Source organism: Lepisma saccharinum, chromosome 11 (genome assembly GCF_977018435.1).
Source record: "Lepisma saccharinum chromosome 11, izLepSacc3.1, whole genome shotgun sequence".
In the NCBI taxonomy this organism is placed as follows: domain Eukaryota; kingdom Metazoa; phylum Arthropoda; class Insecta; order Zygentoma; family Lepismatidae; genus Lepisma; species Lepisma saccharinum.
Genome location: NC_139239.1, coordinates 735,497 through 757,686, shown reverse-complemented (window position 1 = coordinate 757,686; position 22,190 = coordinate 735,497). Strand labels below are relative to the sequence as shown.

At 40.0% G+C, this 22,190-nt stretch overlaps 1 protein-coding gene across 2 annotated transcripts in view; it reads left to right on the top strand.

The window, feature by feature from the left end:
• The window catches only part of Trpm (transient receptor potential cation channel, subfamily M), a 587,782-nt gene that overhangs the window by 418,499 nt on the left and 147,093 nt on the right, over positions 1-22,190 (top strand). For both annotated transcript variants that reach the window (XM_083130635.1, XM_083130634.1), the window contains exon 4: positions 8,736-8,898. In XM_083130635.1, coding sequence (XP_082986761.1) covers positions 8,736-8,898 — 163 coding nt within the window. The remainder of the gene's footprint in view (positions 1-8,735; positions 8,899-22,190) is intronic.

Genomic DNA, 22,190 nt, shown 5'->3' with positions numbered 1-22,190 from the left:
TCTTCGCCTTAATTTTAATTTTTAAAGTAAACAAGCTGCTTCATTCACAACGTTCTTTAAATCGCTCGTTCATCTTTATAGCTTGTCTGCTCTGCGCAATGCCATGTGGACACAAAAGTATACCGACAAGTACGGTAACGAGTATCGTGTGAGGCAGGTGTCCAAGTCCAACTAGAAAAGCCAGCAGGAAATCTAGTCTCGTATGATTCAGGCATTGCTTCTTGTCTCCAAATGGCACTTCTTACAAAAGTTTCGTTAGAAGTTGGAAGGTGACAAATTATGTCGCTGAAAGTCAATGAGATTGTTTCAACCCAGAAGTGTACGTGGCTGTACCACTTCTGCAATTCGAAACACATAACTTGAAATCGTAACGTGATTTTTAAAAAGAGCAATTAGTCACATTGTGGTATAGATCGACCACAAGGAAAAAAACTTGGGACGAAAAGTTTCCGCGCAGCTTTCCTTTCTTCCCTCCACCTCGGGTCATAAGGAAGCATGGTCCACTCTCCCCCTCCCCTACTCGCGGGAGTACGGTGCATAGGAGTCGCGGGTGTGCGCAGGTTGTTTTGCTCGTGGTTCCACTATATACTGTGTCCCTGGTATCTCTTGAGCAGGCGAACGAGACGCTCCACCAACGAACAAGCGCGAGGGAACGGAATTGTGCGGAGGGGGAAAGCGACTGCAGTTACCAGCCTTCGCAGCAGCGTGTACTGCTTCGCTCTGCCCACTCGATGCCCGCCCCTTCTCTGCCTCTTTGCGCGGTCTTGCTACGGAGATTCCCGAGACAGAGTATAAATTAAATGATACGCAGTGGCGGCGATTAGGGAAGCATAGGGCAGTCACTGTCCACTTTAGGCAGCAACACTCAAAGCGGTAGGGGCCTTGGGTGATGCCTTCCCCAGTTAAGAAATTTCTCAAAGAAACATTATACGAGGGGCATGTAGAGAAAAAAGGCCGATTGTTTATTACAGAGAATAAAATCAAGCGAGAATTTTTTTTATTTTGATGCTATACAAGTGCATACCCTGGCTATTTTTCTACATGACGCTCCAAGCATTTTTGGTACCGTGGGACAAGTTTACGTAGACCCTCTTCGTAGAAATCTACCGCCTGGGATCTCAGCCAGTCGAGAAATGATATCTTGAGAACTTCACTATCATCGAAACGTTGCGAAGCAAGCCACTATTTAGAGGAAGGAACAGAAAGTAATCACTTCGGGCAAGATCGGGACTGCACGTGGGTGATTAAAACGTTCCCATTGGAATTTTTGAATTGTCGCAAGAGTACGGTCAGCTGTGTGTGGGCGGGTGTTGTCATGAATAAGCAGAATTCCAGACCATATCATTCCTCTTCACCGGTTTCGGATGGCACGTTGCAGATTACAGTGTTTGGCAATACACATCTGCTGTGATGGTTCGTCCCGGTTCCAGGAATTCCACGAGGATTACACCTTTTTGATCCCAAAACACGGTTGCCATGATTTTGATGATTTTGCAATGTGATGGTGTTTGCTTGAAGTTCTTCGGTTTCGGTGAACCGGAGTGACACCATTGCATGGATTGCTGCTTCGACTCACCAGCGACGTACGATATCCAGGTTTCGTCTCCAGTCACTATGCGAGAAAACAAGTCATCCCCATCCTTCTCCCAGCGGGTCAAACAATCACGTGCTGATTTCATTCTTTCATCTTTGTGGGTGTTTGTCAACATTTTTGGCACACAGTTTGCGATAATCCAGATTGTCCGTTACAATTCGGCGCAATGTTTTATCAGACACTTCAGGAAACTCCTTGCCTAGATCAGTAGAAACGGCGATTGGATCGGACTTTCTCATCAACACGTTGCACAAGGTCGTCCGTCTGAACACTAGGCCTGCCGCTCCGCTGTCATCATGAACATTTGGACGTCCTTCCCGAAAAGCACGGCACTATTGTCTTACCTTTTCTCCACTCATTACTGTTGGTCCGTAAATGGCACACAATCCCCGATGAATGTCAGCTGCACTCAGTCCTTTTGCGTTGAGAAATGTAATCACCGACCTCACCTTCGAATTTGGCGGGATATTCTGTTACAGCAGCCATTTCAACTTCCTGATACTTGCACGTACGCACCTCCACACTGAGAAATATACCTCTGTTGCAGGCACAGAATACTAAAGCGTGATTCCGTGCACGCGTAGCTTCGTCACTGTTGTCAGTCCCAAGTAAAAAATTATCGGCCCTTTCTTTTATTTTTTATTTTTATTACATATTCCTCGTATATCTACTGTCTACTGTCTTTAACGGTACCTCGCGCCCATGTTTTCACGCTACAATTTCATTAGTCGAATTGTGTGAAGTGTTTACAGATATCTCAGGGGGCACTTTATCGGAAGAGGGATGAATAATGTACACAATTTTAAAAATGTCGAAATTTTGGTTTTGCCAAATGCTCTAAATTCCTCTCTCTGGAGGCCTGTCTTTTAGAAGCAGAGCTAATCGACTAAAAGCGTATATCGTTTTCCATAAACCTGAAATGAAGTAATTCGTAAAATGCGTGAATGCTCAGGGGACTGGAAGAACAAGTGCTGTGAATTTATTCAACATCGGAGGGATGGTAACAGATGGTCGCTTTACTTCACATGTAGTGGTCCATGTTTCTGATATGCTTGCTTACAATGTTGCTGAACGGGCCTTTTCGATAGCCTATATCGGGTTCGATTCCCAATGGACGGACATTTCACAGTAGTTTGAATCTATTTGCAGCTCGTCCCGATTGGCCTATCTGAACAAAACGTGTACTTCTATCACGATCATGCCAGACAACAGACCTTAAAATATTATTGTTACTCACGTAAAAAGCTGCAGAAAAACACAGTCTTGCACATGATTTGCTCACTTATACGATCGTTGTAGCTTACATTTATGTTTTTAAGACATTAATATAATATATCTGCAGTGATTGTCTGTTTTAAAATTATTTTATTTTAAATTTCGAAATAATAGAATATCCTTCTTTAGGCAACTGAATTACACGAGCGATCGGGTTAACTGTCCAACTTTTGTGTAAATTCAATATTAGCACAGCTAATGGAGGATTTCAAGGCGGTTACGTAGGTCGAATTTCAAACAGATTAGCAGAAGTAACCGTGAAGTTAATATTAGTAGTTTGGACTTTGAAGTGGTCGGAAGGAAAGAATTACATTACATAGGCTTGCTTTGTTCTACATCTTTAACCTTGTTTTTTTCCTGCTGTAACAAAACGAAAATAATAAAAGGTTGCTCCAGCTTATCGGCTAATTGATCATTACTTCCAATGTAAGAGAAGGCCCTCTATGGCTCTGTGCAAATGTCGGTAATAAGCTATTCTTCGAATCGTGGTTTTGGCATTAAATACACTGGACTAGTTCTGACATTCTGTAAAATTGCCCTATTATTATTATTAATTTAGACCATCTCTGGCGTCTTTTCAGACTTAATTCAGTGATTACCGTGGAGTAAATAGTTCTGCTCGAGTTGGAGGGGGAGGGGCGATTCCCTCTTCTAAATTTTCTTCCCCGCGCGGAAATAAAATTTTCATCCTCTGCAAATGTATAGTAATTCTTAGTGTTGGAACTTAATTTTAAGATAAATAAGTAGCAAAGTACAATTGCCATATCTAATCTTCGTGCAAATAATGAAACTCCTGGAAATCTGTAATTTATAAATTATATTTTCAAATTACTTTAAATAGTACACTTTATTACTATTGTAAAGGCACAATACGAATAAAATTTTATTAAATAGGTCATAAACATTTGAAAATATAGAACAGAATTCTCACCCCCTCCCTCCCCGTTCAAACTATACATTTTGTTGAATTCTAACCGTGCCCAGGTTGTATCTCCAATGCTTGTGTCTTCTTCATGGTACAGTGTCATACGTCTGGAAAATTTTCATACTTTTTTTCTGCCATACAAGTTCCACTTCGCTAATAGACAACTATACTCTGTCCCGGGTATATCTGGAGCAAGCGAATGAAAACAAGTAACTGCGCAAGTAGTGACGCAAGACGGTTCCACCAATGAAAACACGAGAGAGAGAATGGGATTGCGTGGAAGGGATGCGACTGCAGTACCACCCTTCGCAGCAGCGTGTACTGCTTTACTCTGCCCACTCACACCCCCACACTCCTTCTCTGGCGCTATGCGCGACCTTGCTTCACAGATTCCGGGGACAGAGTATAGTATTATTTCGCCAAATAATGCAAGTTTTTATCTCGTCTTTTTTTGTGAGAATACTTTGTGTACAACATCTCTTTATAATCCCGAAAATGAGGCCAACATGAAAAGTCATACTTTCAGCACCACTGAGAAGATTAAGTCAGAATCGCAGGTGGTGACTTTCACTCTTCCGTGCGTCTTCCAAAAACGAAAGCACCACCAGGGGCCAAGTGTACGTTCGGGAGTGGACCGCTTAGAGGATGAAAGCGGCGGCCACCAAGGCCTACGGTGAGTTTTTTCGAGCTTCATAGCACCATTCCTGGAAATTTTGGATACCACCTCGTATATTTACACGCGCTCTGGATCTAGGCAAGCCGTCAAATGAGAAGGAGTTCACCGCAACCACTGACCGCCTTACCGTCTGTATTTACCTCTTGTAGGAGCAAGACCAAGGCTTGGTCTAAATGGAGCCGCTAATACATGCACCCAACCACATCACAGAAACTCTTAGCGTCACACATACGCAAAATGACATCAGTGCAGGCCGCAGGTAATTGCCCCACGAGAGTGCAATGTACGGAAAACCTTCTACTCTTTATGTTTCCTATTTTGGTTCTTTAAGGGATTTTCCACCTTTGTAATGAAGGGGAAAGATTAGGAAATTTTATGTCTACTAATTTCTCTTATCTTCGCATAAAATATCAGGAACATTCTCACATTTCTGATTAATGCTTCCGGTTGAATAAACATTATATGAGCTTACAATACAACTATGCATGACGTTGCGACATTAACGTTATTTGCTATATATACATTTTACAGCAAACTCTTGACACGGATGTTCAAAACGTCCACATAATATATTGTTTGGTTTAACTGTAATAATATTAGAGCAGATCTCCGGGGCAGAGTTGTAATCACAGCGCGCTACGATGCCAGGGGTTGCGGGTTCGAATCCCAGCCAGGTCATGGGCATTCTTTGTGAGTGTCCAGTCATCAATTTTATCATATCATCGTTAATCTTCAACGTCGCGATTAGCCAAAAGTGGCTGAAAAGCGACGCTAAAAAAACAAAAATATTAGAATATGCTGCTGCGAAGGCTGGTAACTGCAGTTGCTTTCTTTCTTCTACGCGGTCCCGTTCTCTCTCACGTGTTCATTGGTGGGGCAGTCTCGCATCATTACTTGCGCAGAGACTTGCAGAGATAGATGCAGAGGCGCAACCACGAATTTTTGTTTGGGTGGGGGCAAGTATCAGGATAAACGAAACAAAAATAATAACAAAAACATTAATAATGTCATTATTATTATTATTATTATTATTATTATTATTTCTACTACTACTACTGGTAGTAGTAGTATCGAGGACGTTATTATCCTTATAAATTCTGCAAAAGGGGGTAGAAGTCGGTGCTAAAGCATTTATTTGGAACAAACAATTTAAAATATTTTTTCAACACCGTCAATTTCACATTAGCGAATAATAGAAAACAAGCACACAAACTGTATGGCAGAAAATGAATGATAAATGCATTCCGAAGATAATTCATTTTGTAGGTATAGCATGCATAACTTTCATGTACAACGTATGTTTTACACATGGAGCGACATAAAATAAGAAAACATATATGCTAACACTAAATTGTATACGTATTCTAAGTTAATTCAATACATATATACAACACATATTATTTAAATACATTACAGAAAACAATCATATTGCGAGCGAAGCGAACAAGAACATTTTTAGATTCAACTTTTGCAATTGAAAGCAATATTGATTTAATATGATGCTAATAATTTCACTGAACGCCATGGCATTCTCTCTTTCACAACGTTTTTTTTCATCTAGATCATTCAGCGTCCATGGCCGACTCCCACCGCCCCCTACCTACGGCTCTAAACTTGACAAGACTGAGAAAAGCAGGCACTGCGAGCGAAGCGAGCAAGAAAATTTTACGAAATGTATTTTTATTTGCATAAAATTTGAAATCGAAAGGGGCAATTGTTTCTTCTCCCTCCCCGCGGCTGCCCTTGGCCGTCAATATTTGTTCCCCTTGACCTCCCCTATTTGACCCTAATAGGGTGCAAATAATATCACGGATCGCCAAGGCATTATCTCTCTCACACAACTTCTATTCATTTAGATTATTCAGCGCCCATGGCCGACTCCCGTCGCCCCCTACCTACGGCTCTGAACTTGACGAAAATGAGAGAAGTAGCCTAGGTATTGCGAGCAAGAAAAATTTTACGAAATGTATTTTTATTTGCATAAAATTTTAAAAGGAAAGGGATAATTGCTCCTCCGTGCCACCCTACAGGTGCCCTTGGCCGTCAATGTTGGTCCAACTAGAATTGACTTCCGTCGAAGGTTGGGGGGACAATGCCCGCTGTGGTTGCGCCACTGGAGATGGTACAGAGTATAGATATGAACAACAAAAATGTAAAACAACATATAACCAAATTCAATTGAAGTGATTTACAAATGTATGTATCAAAGTCCAAATTACTAATTTTGACAATCGTTTTACATATTGACTCAAAAGTGTTTACTCAAAATATGTCAGAATTTTCGACTAGGACAATTAGGTACAGTCAACGGCAAAGATAATGGTAGGCAAATTGTGCACCGCTATTTTAATTACTTCCTTATTCTACATCCTGTGTTGTTTTAAGGAATTGAAACAATGTTGGTTCGAAGCAGGCATTGTTCTCTGCTTATTGAAGTCATTATTTCGATTCATTGTCATCACTACACCTCTGATTTTTAGGTTCTAAAAAGTGTGCTTTTAGGTTCCTAAAATAGGCTCTAAAAATCCTAAAATAGGCTCTAAAAATCCTAAAATAGATTCTCAAAACCTTATACAATGCTGGGGGTCCAATAGAACATGATCGGTGGTGGCGGCGCGGTATCTCTTAAGGTGAGTACCCGTCAAAAATGGTCGGATATAAAGCGAAGAACCTTACTGTAATATTATAATGCTGCACTTGTGCTGTTAGAAAAAGTTACTTGTTGATATGAAAAATGAATTACGTATGTATGATTTGCTGCACAATATCAGGGTGGCTACTCACTTCGATTTACTTGAATTTCGGGAATTACACGTGAATTATTGGCACCGGAAATTATGCGTGAATTATTGGCTCTGGAAATTATTCATGAATTTTGGCAAGACATGAAATAAGGTACAAGCGGATGTTTTCTCTATTCCATTGTTTTCTCCGTAGACGTGAAAAAATTGCAACTTTTATTAATCCATATCCCATTAAATTTATACATGTTTATAAATGCTCTGAGGCAAGTTTCTCTCAGTTTAGCTTTTATTTCATTCATTTTTTTGAGGATGAAAAAGAAAGGTACACAGAAAATAAAACAAAATTTTCTCAATCCGTTTACTTTGTTAGTGTCTTTTACAGAACAATATACCTGACAGACGGAAGATTATTACAAAATAATATATCTTGAAGTTGATTAGGTAAATTTTTTATTACATTGGAATCATCCAAACCTTTTATATTGTCAATATTTTTGTGTGTGGAATGGAGGGTGCGAGTCGGTAATACGTAAGGTTGGAATAGCGAAAACATCTGCTCGTATTCTTGAATTTTTGGAAACTTCACCTGAAAACCAGGAATTATACTTGAATTTTATCATGGTCCTAGTGACCACCATGAATCTTTTTGCGTTATACACACTCAAATTCCACCTTTTGTCTGCGAGTATCATTTCATGTGCTGAAAATTATCTTTCAACAGAAACATACTCAGTAGTTCTAATTTGAATGCTGAAATATTACTTCGCAAGGCGTGAATGCCAAAAAGGAACAAAGTGACGCGAAAGTGAGGAAGGCCACACAGATCAGAAGTTTGCACCTGGGACTATGCAGGCAGTAGAGACGATTGGGTGCCAAAACTGAGGAGGGGGGCGCAAGGACAGTTTACTTTATAGTGCAGGTAAAAGGTAGGGGGGAACTGTCCTCTTTCGCCGCCACTGACTGCAGGTAAGAGTGACGTCAGACATTTTGTTTTGTTTAAAGCTTTGATAAACATCATATACTTGGAGGGAGGGAAATCGACAGAAAACATGTTTCAAACATGCCAGTCATTGAATTATTTCGCCACCAAACCTAGTAAATACCTCTGTGAGATATAAAAATCCTGTAAAACCTAAAAAATGTATAAAAACTTTAAAAAAGGTTTAATTTTGGCACATAAACCTAAAATAGGTTCTAACAAGCAAAATAGGTTATTTTAGGCACTATGAAACTTAGTTGTTTCGTTTTTTTTATGAAACGCCGATATAACTTGTTATTTCTTATTTACCTGCAAAGGGAAAATAGGTTAAAAACCTAAAATCCGACCGAGGTCTAGTTATCATATTGTGTCATTCAGAGCGAATGAAAATGGTGGTGGACAATTCACCTACTATTTCTTTCGCCGTTGGGTGCACCAGGAAGCGCCCGATCCATTGCTTCCAAGCTTTGTGCTAATGTTTTGTGTGACGACATCTTCGCCAGTTCGCAGAGTAATATTTCTCGTTTGTTCTTTTGTCGCAGGTGTTGCTGTGGCCTCTCGCTCACGTTCCACTCGGGAACAGGGATCGATGTAAACGTGCAGCCTGATGAGCTGTGGTACCCTCCTCGCCACACCAAACCCTCGCCGACGGACGCGTATGGCATCATCGAATTCCAAGGCGGACCGCATCCAAGCAAAGCGCAGGTAATTTTTCTCTTCTTCTATTTGGAAGCTTCGTAGAGTGTGTTTGGATACGTGCTGTGTGAAAAAATGTGAATATTAAATTTGTTCAAATGGTAACTTTTGCTGTTAAAAGATGTTGCAAGAGATACGATAATTGCATTTGAGGGAAAATGCTATCGTTATTTCACATAAATGAGCACAATAAACTCATATTTCAAAATGCGAACGAAATATTTGTTGATAACTTTGATCAGTGAAGATATACTCTGTTACTATTTGTCCATTTAATGTCTCTGGAGTGTTATCTTCATACAGGGTAGAAAACGCTTCTAAGTAAATGGAAGGAATCGTTAATAACATATCATAAAGTAGAAGGTAAAGCTCCCCGTGCTCATTTAGGGGTTGTGGGGGTAGGACCCTAAACATTCTCGATCGTGGCCACTTTGGAGGTGATGTGATCAGTGCCACACTCCGGCCGCCTTTACCCCCCAGGGTTGCCCCCAGGTGCCCATTGATTTGAGACTGGTTGAGCCCCAGAGCCGCTTTACGCGGGGACAAGGCCGAAAAATTCCGACATTAGATCACCCACCTCAAGAATCGAACACGAGTCTCCCGTGTTGCAGCCAGACGCTCTGCCGACTATACTCTGTATGGGAATCTGTGGAGCAAGGCCGAGCATAACGATAGTGAAGCGAAGAAGGCAATTGGGTGGAGCGAAGCAGTACGCGCTGCTGATAACGACTGATAGCTGCAGCCGCATTTCCACTCCCACGCACTCATTGGTCGAGCCTTCTCGAGTCACTACTTGCACAGAGACTCGTTTTCGCTCGCTTGCTGTAGAGATTCCCTGGATTGAGCATAATCCCTCCCCATCAATCGCCATTCACAGATTTAACATAATCAGTTGATCTCCACGTGGATATTTATACCAGTGGCGGTCCCTCCATGGAACAGAGGGAACAGGCTGTTCCCTCCTACTTATCTCCCATTGAAGCTATTTAAATTATCTATATTAACATAATAAGAACACTTCTTTCTCCCGAAATCAACATTTCCAAAGTAACGCCGAAGATAAACATTCACCGTGACTGGGCATTTGTTTACTTCACCTACCCTCGTCGTTCATCCCTCTACGGCCTGATGCCGAGTATTTCCGACCACGCGCGAAGGTAAACGATCCTCACCACGGAAGCTAAACTCTCTAGCTGTTCCCTGCGAGAGACATAGCGAATTCCTTTTCCTTCGAATTCTTGCTATGTGCTAAAGTTTAATTGCGTCGTAGTGATAGTATTGAGTGTATTAAGTCCATATTTTCCTAATTTCATTGCAAAATTGCGTCTGTCATTCATAACGAACTGGAAAAATGTTCTATAGTCTAAGCGTCTGCTAAATGCTTTGGCTAAACGCTGCGAAATAGCTTCCGAGGGAACAGCTCGCATCCATCTGTTCCACCAGCCCCAAGCCAAGGCCCAAGACGCACGCAGCGGCAGGACAAGAAAGCGAATGTTCCGAGCATAGGGTTGCAAATGTTGTATGATCGACCGGCTGAAGACGAAGACGAAAGCTTTTAGTTCATTGAACTTTACAGAAAAAACAGCAAACCAACACCTATCCTAACCGAATTAAAAACTAAAACGAAATGGTACACACATCATTTTCAAACAAGTTACAACAACTCTGTAAATGATTAACTGGATACTCTTTCAGTGGCAAATTATTGTTGTCCTTGTTTGTTCCTGAGAAGGGAGTTTGGAACAGTTCCGGTTTTGTCACAATTTCTACAAATCTAGCGGACGTCATGAAAAAACTCTGCCATCTGATTGCCATTATTGCATTGAGGACGTTGAATTACAAGAATGCTCAACTCTACAAAAAAAAAAAAATGTCAACGTAATCTACAAATAGAGAGATGAAAAAGGATTCGACCAAACATTTATTTCCTCTGATCACTCATATATTGCTTTCATTATTTTTTTCTTTGTTGTGTCTTAATGTTTTCTTTACATTATATTATATTTGCTTTAACAATGTTATTGTCATAATTTTAACGTGCTTCATGTATGTCACTTCTGACAATTTGTAACATATGTATCGTATATTTATTTAGTTCATTTCAGTAAGGGTTGAATTTTACTTGGTCTTCTGCATTATATTACGACAGGCATGGGAGGTGGGGGGGGGCAAGTGCAGGTCACCTGTTCCCCTGCCTGATTTAGCACCGCACGCCACTGATTTATACATTTAACTTAGAATTCATTCCCACCTTCCCATTGTTGAAATCAACTTCCTCGTTTAACGTCAAACATGTTTAAAGAAACGTTTGAAGTCACGTGTAGTTGCATTTCCACCTACAAAAATTATTTTCTACTTATTTGTAGCTTTCAGCCCAGCAAAATGACTGCCATATTAGCTATCATGAAATCTTGGTGCTACTGTAAAGATAAAAGTGCTTGTGAACGAGTTATTTTTTAATTAAGGTATGTAAAGTATTTGCTGAGACACCTGCTTATTTGTTAATGAAAAATTCTTTCGGGATTTTTGTGTGAATTTAAGATAACAATTTTACGAGAATCTACCTATAACGACGGTTCTATCGTCGATTACATAGTGTTACAATCATCCTTATTGACCCAGAAGTTCCGATAGCTAGCTGCCGGATAGTCTTTCTGGATGGAGTGTAATTTAACACCTAACAGACACAAGGGTCTGGAGAATGTCCTGATTACTTGCACAGAAAAGCATGAGAATGAACAGCGTGAAATTGCGCTTTCGTCAATGCCAAATTCCTTACCCAATCTCGTTTATTTCACAGCAGTTCAAAAAATTCCAAGCACCGCTCTCCTCTCCCCCGGAAACAATTTTCCATGTTCAGAAGCACTTCATCATTCATATCTACTGACATTTGCTGAAGCATCAACCTGTTTCACTTGTAAATAAACAACATTAAAAATTAAATTATTTTAATCTTCTAATAGTGGACGGTGAATGTTACGAGTCTGAAAACTTTAATTTGACTTCTGGTGGTGATAATCAAAAATATGAAAATACTTTTCATGAACGATTTTTGAAAATATAAGTATATATGAATAATTTTAGTATTCACTTAAGAATATTTTGCCGGTGAGAGGGATGTCCTCACTGTAAACATACCAAAATAGAAGTTTTTTTGACACACTTTAAAATACGCAAGATTACCGAAATCATATTCTAAACGTATCATTGCACTAAAATATATTCTTATCAAAGTATTACACTAAAAGCATAACGAAATATCAGACAATCAAAACCAATTCCCATGTACTATTCTTTGATATATATATAAAGAAGATACGAATATGTAAGTAAATTCATTGGTAAATATGTACAAGATTGTTTGAAAAGTTCTAAACATTATTCTTCCTTCGCGCCATTATACTTTCACCAACGATGCTAACAGATTTGCAAAATAATCGTTTGCAATACTAAAAAAAGACACTTTTTTGTTCTCGACCATACAAAATTGAAGGCATGCCCGAAAAAAAAGTTGGTTAGCATAGATTAACGTAGAATTGAATAAGCTAAATTTTGATGCAACTCGTTTTTATGTATGTTTGCTGGTTAATTTTTAATTGGAGTCCAAATTCAAGTATCCATAATTTTTAATCCGACAATAAGTTATGATCTTTCCAGCGGATCTTGCAGGCCTTACTTTCTTTGAAGGTGGCAAACAAATACAATTTTATTGTTTTGTGTCTGACGTATAGTGGTGCATCCACGTGTCATCGGTGGTTATGGAAGGAAGTGCGAAATCGCTTGAATTTTTCTGGAGACTGTCAAGCGTTGCTCAGAAATTTGCATTCCGATACGTTTCTTAACAGGATTAATCTTATAAGTTTTCATGCATGATTATTCCGTCAAAATGAGAAGTGTATAATATTGTTTATTAACGGCGATAAAATTCCTCCACTTGTTTTATTGGTAGTTAAAGTTCCCCGCGCATATAGCACCGTGCCATGAAGACACATTTAGGGGATGTGGAGGTAAGGCCTCACACATTCTCGATCGCGGACATTTTTGAGGTGATGTGATCAGCACCACACTCCGGCCGCTTTACCTCAAGAGTTACATTCAGGTACCCATTGATTTAAGGCTGGGTGAGCCCCAGAGCCGCTTTATGCGGGGACAAATTCCGACCTTAGATCACCCACCCCGGGAATTGAACCTGGGTCCCAGAGTGGCAGTCAGACACCCTACTGACTAGACCACCGCGACTCTCTATGTTATTGAGTCCCCGGTAAATATACCTAAGATATAAATTAATTATTTATTAAATATCAAATTGTTTCAATCTGGAGCCAAAATCTTAGATTTTTAGGATGTATTGAATTTTCTGGGGAAAAAATGGTTAAAATCTCCGTTCACATTAGTTACTCTAAACCCTGAACCCACCTAGGGCCGATTTTGAAAACCACCAAACATAACACTAAAATTTCAGAGCAGTACATCTGTAATTGAAAACCGAGTCTGTGTAGAGCACATCGGAAGAATTAAGGAATTTAGAAAAAAAATGTCCATATGATTAATGTAATGTAGTCAACGAGACCTCAAAATTTGTGGTTGCAATTTTTTGGAACTGATTCTGAAAAAGAGCATACGCTGCGAGTCCTGATATATGAAGAATCTACATAGACCATTAGTGTGTATATCTTTGGTTGAAGGTCTGGTACTCCACGTTCTAACGCGAAGAGGCAATCGATAAATTCGCGAATGTTAAAGCTAAGCTGTTTCCGATTTTTTTTTCTTTTTTTTTTCTGTTTTAGGAACCAGGCTTGAAAGCGAAGTGAATCGAATAGCGTTTCCTAACCACCGATCAATTATCATCAACGGTGCCATTCCATTCTAATTATTTCCTTTTCGTGTATATCCCGGTCAGTGGCGGATCCAGATGTTATACAGTGTGTTTGTTTTGGCTCTGGGTCGAGATAGTGTGACATGGCGCAGATGCGAGCATTTTCGTTCCTTAACGTCTCGCTTATTTACGCACATATCTTTAGCGTGTAGACCATTATATTTATATTGCATAACGAGTACTAACCTGTGTTATAAGAGTTTTCCAAAGTTGTTCACGCGCTATCTCGGCCCAGAGTCAAAACGAACGCAGTGTAGTTGGGAGGGTCAAATTCCAGTTGGGTACCTCGCCTCACCGAGAATCAATTCTAACCTACACTTGCACTGTTTTATGTAAACAATATTTATCCTACTGTCAAGAGGAACTTCCATGCGTTAGATATTACAGTTTTCTTTTGCATTACATAGATGGTAATTATTATGTGTTATGTAATTCCCCCTATCGCCACGGTAAACTGAACGATTAGATATGAGGAATAAAGTAAATAAGCAAAGAAAAGAAAAACCTGTTTTTTCAAGGCGTCATGTTCGATCTTCTTTTGAGGCATATTGCACAGTGTGGGGCTAATTCCGAATAGCCTTTCTTGACCATAAAGCACATTTAATACCAAGAAAACATACGTTAATATTAAATTAACTGATAGGGCATAGTGTATTATAATAAACATATAATGCGCTTACGCACTTAATACATTTTTCTTTATAATTTAGAGAGTTTTTTCGGACCGTACTTCCCCCGTTGAATTACACATACTCGCAACAAGAAAAAACATAAAGCGTAGTGTAAAAATTAATTTTTTTGTATTTTCGGGCAGCTAGGCACGACCCAAATTACGTCAAGTTTAATGCTCTATCTTCATAAACACACCATATTTAGCTCGTCGGAGCTACCCTGCCGTTGCGCTTTAATATAATAATTCTTAGATTCAGGAGAATGTAATTTTCGGTAACTTATGAATTGCTACATAATCGTAAAGGTTTGCTAAACACATTTTTGCTATCAATTTACACGAGAAATTCTTACCTTCGTTGAAAATAATGTTTGAATAGCCATCTTATCGCGCTCCAATCTAAAGCTTAGGGCAACGAGATGACGAACGAAATTCTTTAGGGATACAACAGGGAAAAGCGAAAAAGTTTGGCAATGAACAGCCTCATTCGGGTTCCAACTTTTTGCAGCTGATGCTAATGTATACGACATGTTAAAACATTACATAAGTCTACACCAGCCATGTCAAACTCAATTTATTAGTAGGGTCGCATGACGTTAATGTCAAAACTCTCCGGGCCGCATATCTCGAACCCCAACCCCTTAAAATCCAAAACTAAGGAGTCGCCCTTGACAGGGGGGATTCCAGTCATTACTATTGCAGAATCGGTATATGTTGTAAAAAATATGCACAGTCTCCCCGTCCTAAGTGCCATAAATAAGCAACTGCAGGGGATGCAAAAACCAGAAGGCTTAATTCCTCTTCACGTACCACCCTGCTTAGAAGTGAATAATTGCACGATTACTTGTATGTGTGTGTGCTGATGTGTGTAATTATAGTAAAAATATTTTAATTACAATACTTATTGGTTTTATTGAAATATATTAATTTGAAATATTTGTTCGTAGTCTGTGATAGTATTTTATATTTATTTATTTACTCAGAGTTTCAGATACAGTCTTATTTAGCCATTTTGCACTGAAACAACATAAAGTAGAAAGAAAAGATAACGAAAGATAAAAACAATAACAATATGGGATAGATGTACACGTATATGTTCTTAGTCAGTAATGTACAAAAACTTATTTCTGGAAGGAAAATATCTACATCCAGGGGAAGTTTGTTGTAGATTTCTGATAGCCTGTAAAACAAGGAGCGTTGTAGAAGGGATAGCCTAGTGGTTGGGTTGTGGAAGAGTTGCAGGTTGCGCGTTTATATAAAGTGATTACAATTGTTCAAACATTTTGGCAAGAAGCCTTCTATGGATAATTCTAGTTTCGTTTCCCAAAGATTTGACACATTTTTTTAGAAACTAGCTTCTCAATGTCCGCATTATTCTTTTGTGAGCAACAAACTCTTAATGCAGACAACAAATGTTTATCAGTAATTTTTTATTGTTGGGCTATTTTATTAATCTTCATAATGAAGAACAGCAGTTCAGCAAGGCAAGTGTGGCCTCCCGATGGCGCAGTGGTAGCATCGTCGCCTTGTAATCAAGGGTTCGATACCCGGTGGACGCACAAGTGGTTCGGATCCCACTTTAAACTGTAGGTCCAGTTCCGATTAGTCTTACTGTGCATAAAGTGGACATAAAACACCAAATCAACCAACCAAGGCAAGTGCTGCCAAAATCACTAAAACTCCAACAGCAAAATCTCTAATCGGAGGTTACTGCTCTGAGAGATTTGAGAAAGATCTAGAAAGAACTACCCCGAGATATTTCTCTATCAATACGAGTCACATTGTAATTCAATAAATTCCATTTGGATGTCGGATTTGCATTCGCAGCATCAAAAGAGAAAAGAGCAGAGCAGTGAACAAGAAATTCCCATTCGCACTCTTTGAAGTCTTGAAACCTATTTTCAAACTCGTTAAGTAGTATATTTACTTTGGACAAGTATTGACTTAAACGAGGTTCACAGATTGACCACTGATATTCCTGACAAGTTGGGAAATGACTGCAATTATAAATTATATGTTGCTAACTGAGATGAAGGAAGACTGTACCTTTGCAAAATGGCCTCCACTTCCTTAAAAATATCTTCCGTTGTGTTAAGGAGAGAAATTATATCAAGCAGATATTCTGTCAAATTTACATGAGAATCACATCCACGAATAAATACAGTTAACTTAGCCACCCCACAGACGTCCAATACTTTCATCCATTGCGAGCGAAAATGCAACAAATGCAACAATTTTCACTTTCAATTGTTCCTTGCCATCGCCTGCTAAGTCATCAATCCTCTCCTCAACTGTATTTCTGATTCTTTTGTTTTTAATTTTGTTTTGATTTTTGTTATGTAACGTCGCTTTTCTGCCAATTTTAGCTAATAGTGACGATGAGGATGGGCAATTATTAGATGAAATTGATGAAGGGACACACAAAGAACACCCATGCCGAGGCTGGGATTTGAACCCGACCGCTGGTGTCGTAGAACGCTGTATTAACCTTCCGCCACGGAGATTGGCAACTGTATTTAGTGAGAAAGAAATATTTCTGAATTAATTCACTTATCAGGGCACAAAATGTACACGCTCTTCACTATTTACTTTATAAAAGAAGTAGTCAATCTTCCATTTTACTTGAAAAAGTCTACGTTCCAGTTCGATAGCTCTTTTTTTTTTAACTACCACAAGGCTTAGGAATCGACATGGTTGTCTGAAACTTTTTTTTAAAAAATGACGTTCCTTCTAGACAAACCCTTCACAGTGGAAATACTGACTCATTGGCAACCGAAAGTATGCACGCTTCCTTCTCCCAACCAGCAATATATTATTGCACTTCCATAACTAAATTATCAAACAATTTGCTTCACCTTAATGGAATGCAAGAATGTATCTGCCCAGGAAAAATAGGTGAATCTTGCGAAGTTCGGTTGAGTCGGGGCTTGTCTTTCGACATAAGAAAGTGCGGGATAACTACAATTGTATAACGTTTGAGTTGGTGTTTTAAGTCCACTTTATGCACAGTAAGGCTAATCGGGACTGGACCTACAGTTTAAAGTGGGATCCGAACCACTTGTGCCTCCACCGGGTATCGAACCCGGGACCCCTTGATTACAAGGCAATGACGCTACCACGGCGCCATGGGGGAGGCCCTACAATTGTATAAATAATATTGCATGCATGAATTGTACGCAGGGCCAAGGGATGGTGGGGGCCGCGAGTTTGACATGGCTGGTCTACACTAATAATATACAGAACGTTTGGAAATGACATTAAAAAACGTTGTTATAGAGGCAATAAGTTGTCGTATACATTCTTCTTATCCTGAGATGGCAAACTTACCGTGCTGAGTTTTCCTCTAGCATGCTAGCCGACGATATTCCCGGGCCGAGACCCTATCCGCCGTACGGATCCACGAGGGGGGGGGGGGGTTCAGTATTCATTCGCGGAGTGGCGAATACCGGACGAAAACGTGCTTTTGAGATTCTAGCACGGTACGGTATTCCTTATAGCCCCCACAGCGTGAGAGAAATACGTGGCGCTGCTGGTAAATGTTGAGGCTCTTAACATGAGAAGTTTCATTTCACTTTAGGGCTTCATTAAACTTCTTTAATCTGTGAGATTTGCTTTTTTTTTTCTTTTCACTGTAACAAATTTAGCAACGTGCGGTAGCACGTATAGATCGACCACAAGGAAAAAAACCTTTGGACGAGAAGTCCCCGCGCAACTTTCCCTTCTTCCCTCCACCTAGGGCCATAAGGAACGTATATTTAGACAGCCCCCCCACCTTCTCCGATTTGCACCAAAATGGTGCCAAACGTTAGTGCATCGTTTGTGCACGAATGTGGAAGCAAAAATTTCGTTTGTGCACAAACGGAAAACACCAATATTAGCAAGTCAATTTGGGGGGGCTGTCTAAATGCCAGCCCCCCCTACGTCTCTGATTTTCACTAAAATGGTGCCAAACGTTAGTGCATCGTTTGTGCACGAATGTGCACGCAAAAATTTCGTTTGTGCACAAGGGGAAATCCGAGATGTTAACACCTTAACTTTTGGGGTCAGCCCCCCCACCTTCTCCGATTTTCACCAAAATGGTGCCAAACGTTAGTGCATCGTTTGTGCACGAATGTGCACGCAAAAATTTCGTTTGTGCACAACGGGAAATCCGAGATATTAACACCTTAACTTTTGGGGTCAGCCCCCCCACCTTCTCCGATTTTCACCAAAATGGTGCCAAACGTTAGTGCATCGTTTGTGCACGAATGTGCACGCAAAAATTTCGTTTGTGCACAACGGGAAATCCGAGATATTAACACCTTAACTTTTGGGGTCAGCCCCCCCACCTTCTCCGATTTTCACCAAAATGATGCCAAACGTTAGTGCATCGTTTGTGCACGAATGTGCACGCAAAAATTTCGTTTGTGCACAAACGGAAAACACCAATATTAGCAAGTCAATTTGGGGGGGCTGTCTAAATACCAGCCCCCCCTACGTCTCTGATTTTCACTAAAATGGTGCCAAACGTTAGTGCATCGTTTGTGCACGAACGTGCACGCAAAAATTTCGTTTGTGCACAAGGGGAAATCCGAGATATTAACACCTTAACTTTTGGGGTCAGCCCCCCCACCTTCTCCGATTTTCACCAAAATGGTGCCAAACGTTAGTGCATCGTTTGTGCACGAATGTGCACGTAAAAATTTCGTTTGTGCACAACGGGAAATCCGAGATATTAACACCTTAACTTTTGGGGTCAGCCCCCCGAGCTTCTCCGATTTTCACCAAAATGGTGCCAAACGTTAGTGCATCGTTTGTGCACGAATGTGCACGCAAAAATTTCGTTTGTGCACAACGGGAAATCCGAGATATTAACACCTTAACTTTTGGGGTCAGCCCCCCCACCTTCTCCGATTTTCACCAAAATGGTGCCAAACGTTAGTGCATCGTTTGTGCACGAATGTGCACGCAAAAATTTCGTTTGTGCACAACGGGAAATCCGAGATATTAACACCTTAACTTTTGGGGTCAGCCCCCCCACCTTCTCCGATTTTCACCAAAATGGTGCCAAACGTTAGTGCATCGTTTGTGCACGAATGTGCACGCAAAAATTTCGTTTGTGCACAACGGGAAATCCGAGATATTAACACCTTAACTTTTGGGGTCAGCCCCCCCACCTTCTCCGATTTTCACCAATATGGTGCCAAACGTCAGTGCATCGTTTGTGCACGAATGTGCACGCAAAAATTTCGTTTGTGCACAACGGGAAATCCGAGATATTAACACCTTAACTTTTGGGGTCAGCCCCCCCACCTTCTCCGATTTTCACCAAAATGGTGCCAAACGTTAGTGCATCGTTTGTGCACGAATGTGCACGCAAAAATTTCGTTTGTGCACAACGGGAAATCCGAGATATTAACACCTTAACTTTTGGGGTCAGCCCCCCCACCTTCTCCGATTTTCACCAATATGGTGCCAAACGTTAGTGCATCGTTTGTGCACGAATGTGCACGCAAAAATTTCGTTTGTGCACAACGGGAAATCCGAGATATTAACACCTTAACTTTTGGGGTCAGCCTCCCACCTTCTCCGATTTTCACCAAAATGGTGCCAAACGTTCGTGCATCGTTTGTGAATTTGCGTACATCTATTCTATCTCATGTGTGCGATATGGAATACATGTGCAATGGGATTCATATGTATTACCGTAAAAATTGTCCATCACCATTTTGGTGCAATTTATTCGAGGCAATAAGAGCTTCAAGAAGTTTAAAAAAAAGTCCAAAGAAACTGTTGACAACTTCTGCACGAGCACACACAATAATTCATTGCTTAAAATCACATAAGATATAAGATAAAAATTAATGAAGATGGTTATGGACAATTTGCACGGTTATATTCTTGGTACACTGTACCACGACAGAGGCGAAGATATAGTACAAGCAATGCAAGTACTGCTTGCACTATTCGAATATCATTTAATGTACTTAATGTTTTAGCCTTATTTCGTTTCCATCGCACTCGATTTAGCGAAAAATTACGGCCGCAAACTCCCTCAGCAGCTCTGTAGCAAGCACCAGCCTCAATGCTTGCGGCTGCTCTGCGGGAAAATAACGCACCCGAAGGAGTCACATGGCGAAGCTTGAAATTCGAGTGGAACCCGTCCACAACGCTTATACCAAAAGCTCTGCTTGCTGAGCTTGCGTTATTCCCGAAAATAGCCGAGCTCAACCGAAAGCAGAAGGATATAGTATTGCCACCAAAAACTAGGAGTAAAGAATATTTGTCTTCATGAACACGTAAATAAGATCGGGAATATAAAAATATTTCTTAGTCATAAAATAACTAAAATAAGTTATTATCATTGTTCTAAATTCCATATATATATATATCATTTTATATTACAATTTATTTTAGATTTCGCGAATTGTAAAACGCGTAAAAAAATGGATATTGGGAGTTCGGGCGAGATGGTAAAGGGCGGGGGTTTGTGTTTCCAGGAAGTGAGATGTCTGCACCCCAGAGTTTCCGCAGGGAGGGAGGGAAGATTCGACGAACCTTGGTCTGCAGCCTGTGTCCAGCTCGGTCCAGCTCAAATTACGTCAAAAGTGTTGACCGCACCAGTGTTTGCAACTGCCAAATTATTTACACAGTAATTCAAGTGAGCTTTTCACAAATTTTACAACTACATTCAATAAATTGACTGCTTTTGAATAAAACTTGGGGTGAAAATAAAGCTATCTAAAAAGAACTCTCTACTGATATTTACACAGCACAATTAAATCGTATACATTGTACACAATATGAACACAAGAACATGTTTTAAGTTTTATTATTATGACACAAGTGGTGCTCCCAGGATTTTTTGTAGTAGTCTCCTCATTTTGTCATCTTTTCCTGCCTTTGACTTTCCTTTTCTTAGGAATACTGGGCCAAAGGGGGGGCAACCCTCCCCCGGCCCCGCCTCTGTATGACACTTTATTACTTAAATATTATGTATATACTCTTTCTGCTGTAATGATTCTGATTCCACCGCTTAATTTCTATCTCCATACTGATATATCTTTCCTTTCTCATGAGGGTTAAAATTAAGGAAATAGGTTGGTATCAATTTCGGTCGTTTCAGAGATTTTCAAAGTGATCTTGCGTGGATGCTTTCCAGTTGTGGAAAGAGCATGGGAGTGTCTTCACGTTTTGAGAACCTTGAAGCCCTAAGATTTGTTGAATTGTTCGATAGCGGGAAATTTCCTATATATGCAAAGGAGTTTGGAATTCTTTGTGGTGAGTACATCGTCTATGCATGTGTTTCTTTTGTTTGAAATGGATTTTTTAAAGTTTGTGTTTAACTTTTTATTTTAATGTTTGACTCCGAATGCGATTTTTAGGGTGCCCACAAATCCTAAATTACAATCACGCAGTGTAAATTAAATAAATGAGTTATTTTACCTAAATCCGTTTGGTCACCGTTTGTCCACATTAAAAAATTATGAACAAATAAAAGTACTAATATATAAATAAGAAAATACGTACCCCTTTAGTCGTATGCGGAAAGTTCGCATATGTAAGACGTTTACTACCATACGAATAACGTTACCTGGAATTTTGAAAGTAAATGTGACGTTTGAGGATCATATGGTTTATTTTTAGAACCGTCACTTTATTATGATATTTTGACAAATCCAGCGACCGGGCCAATGAGGCTATAAACCTTTAATCCCCCTCTTGGCGTGCCATTGTACTACATGTTGTGTTGTACTGAAACATTGCTTGCCTCCT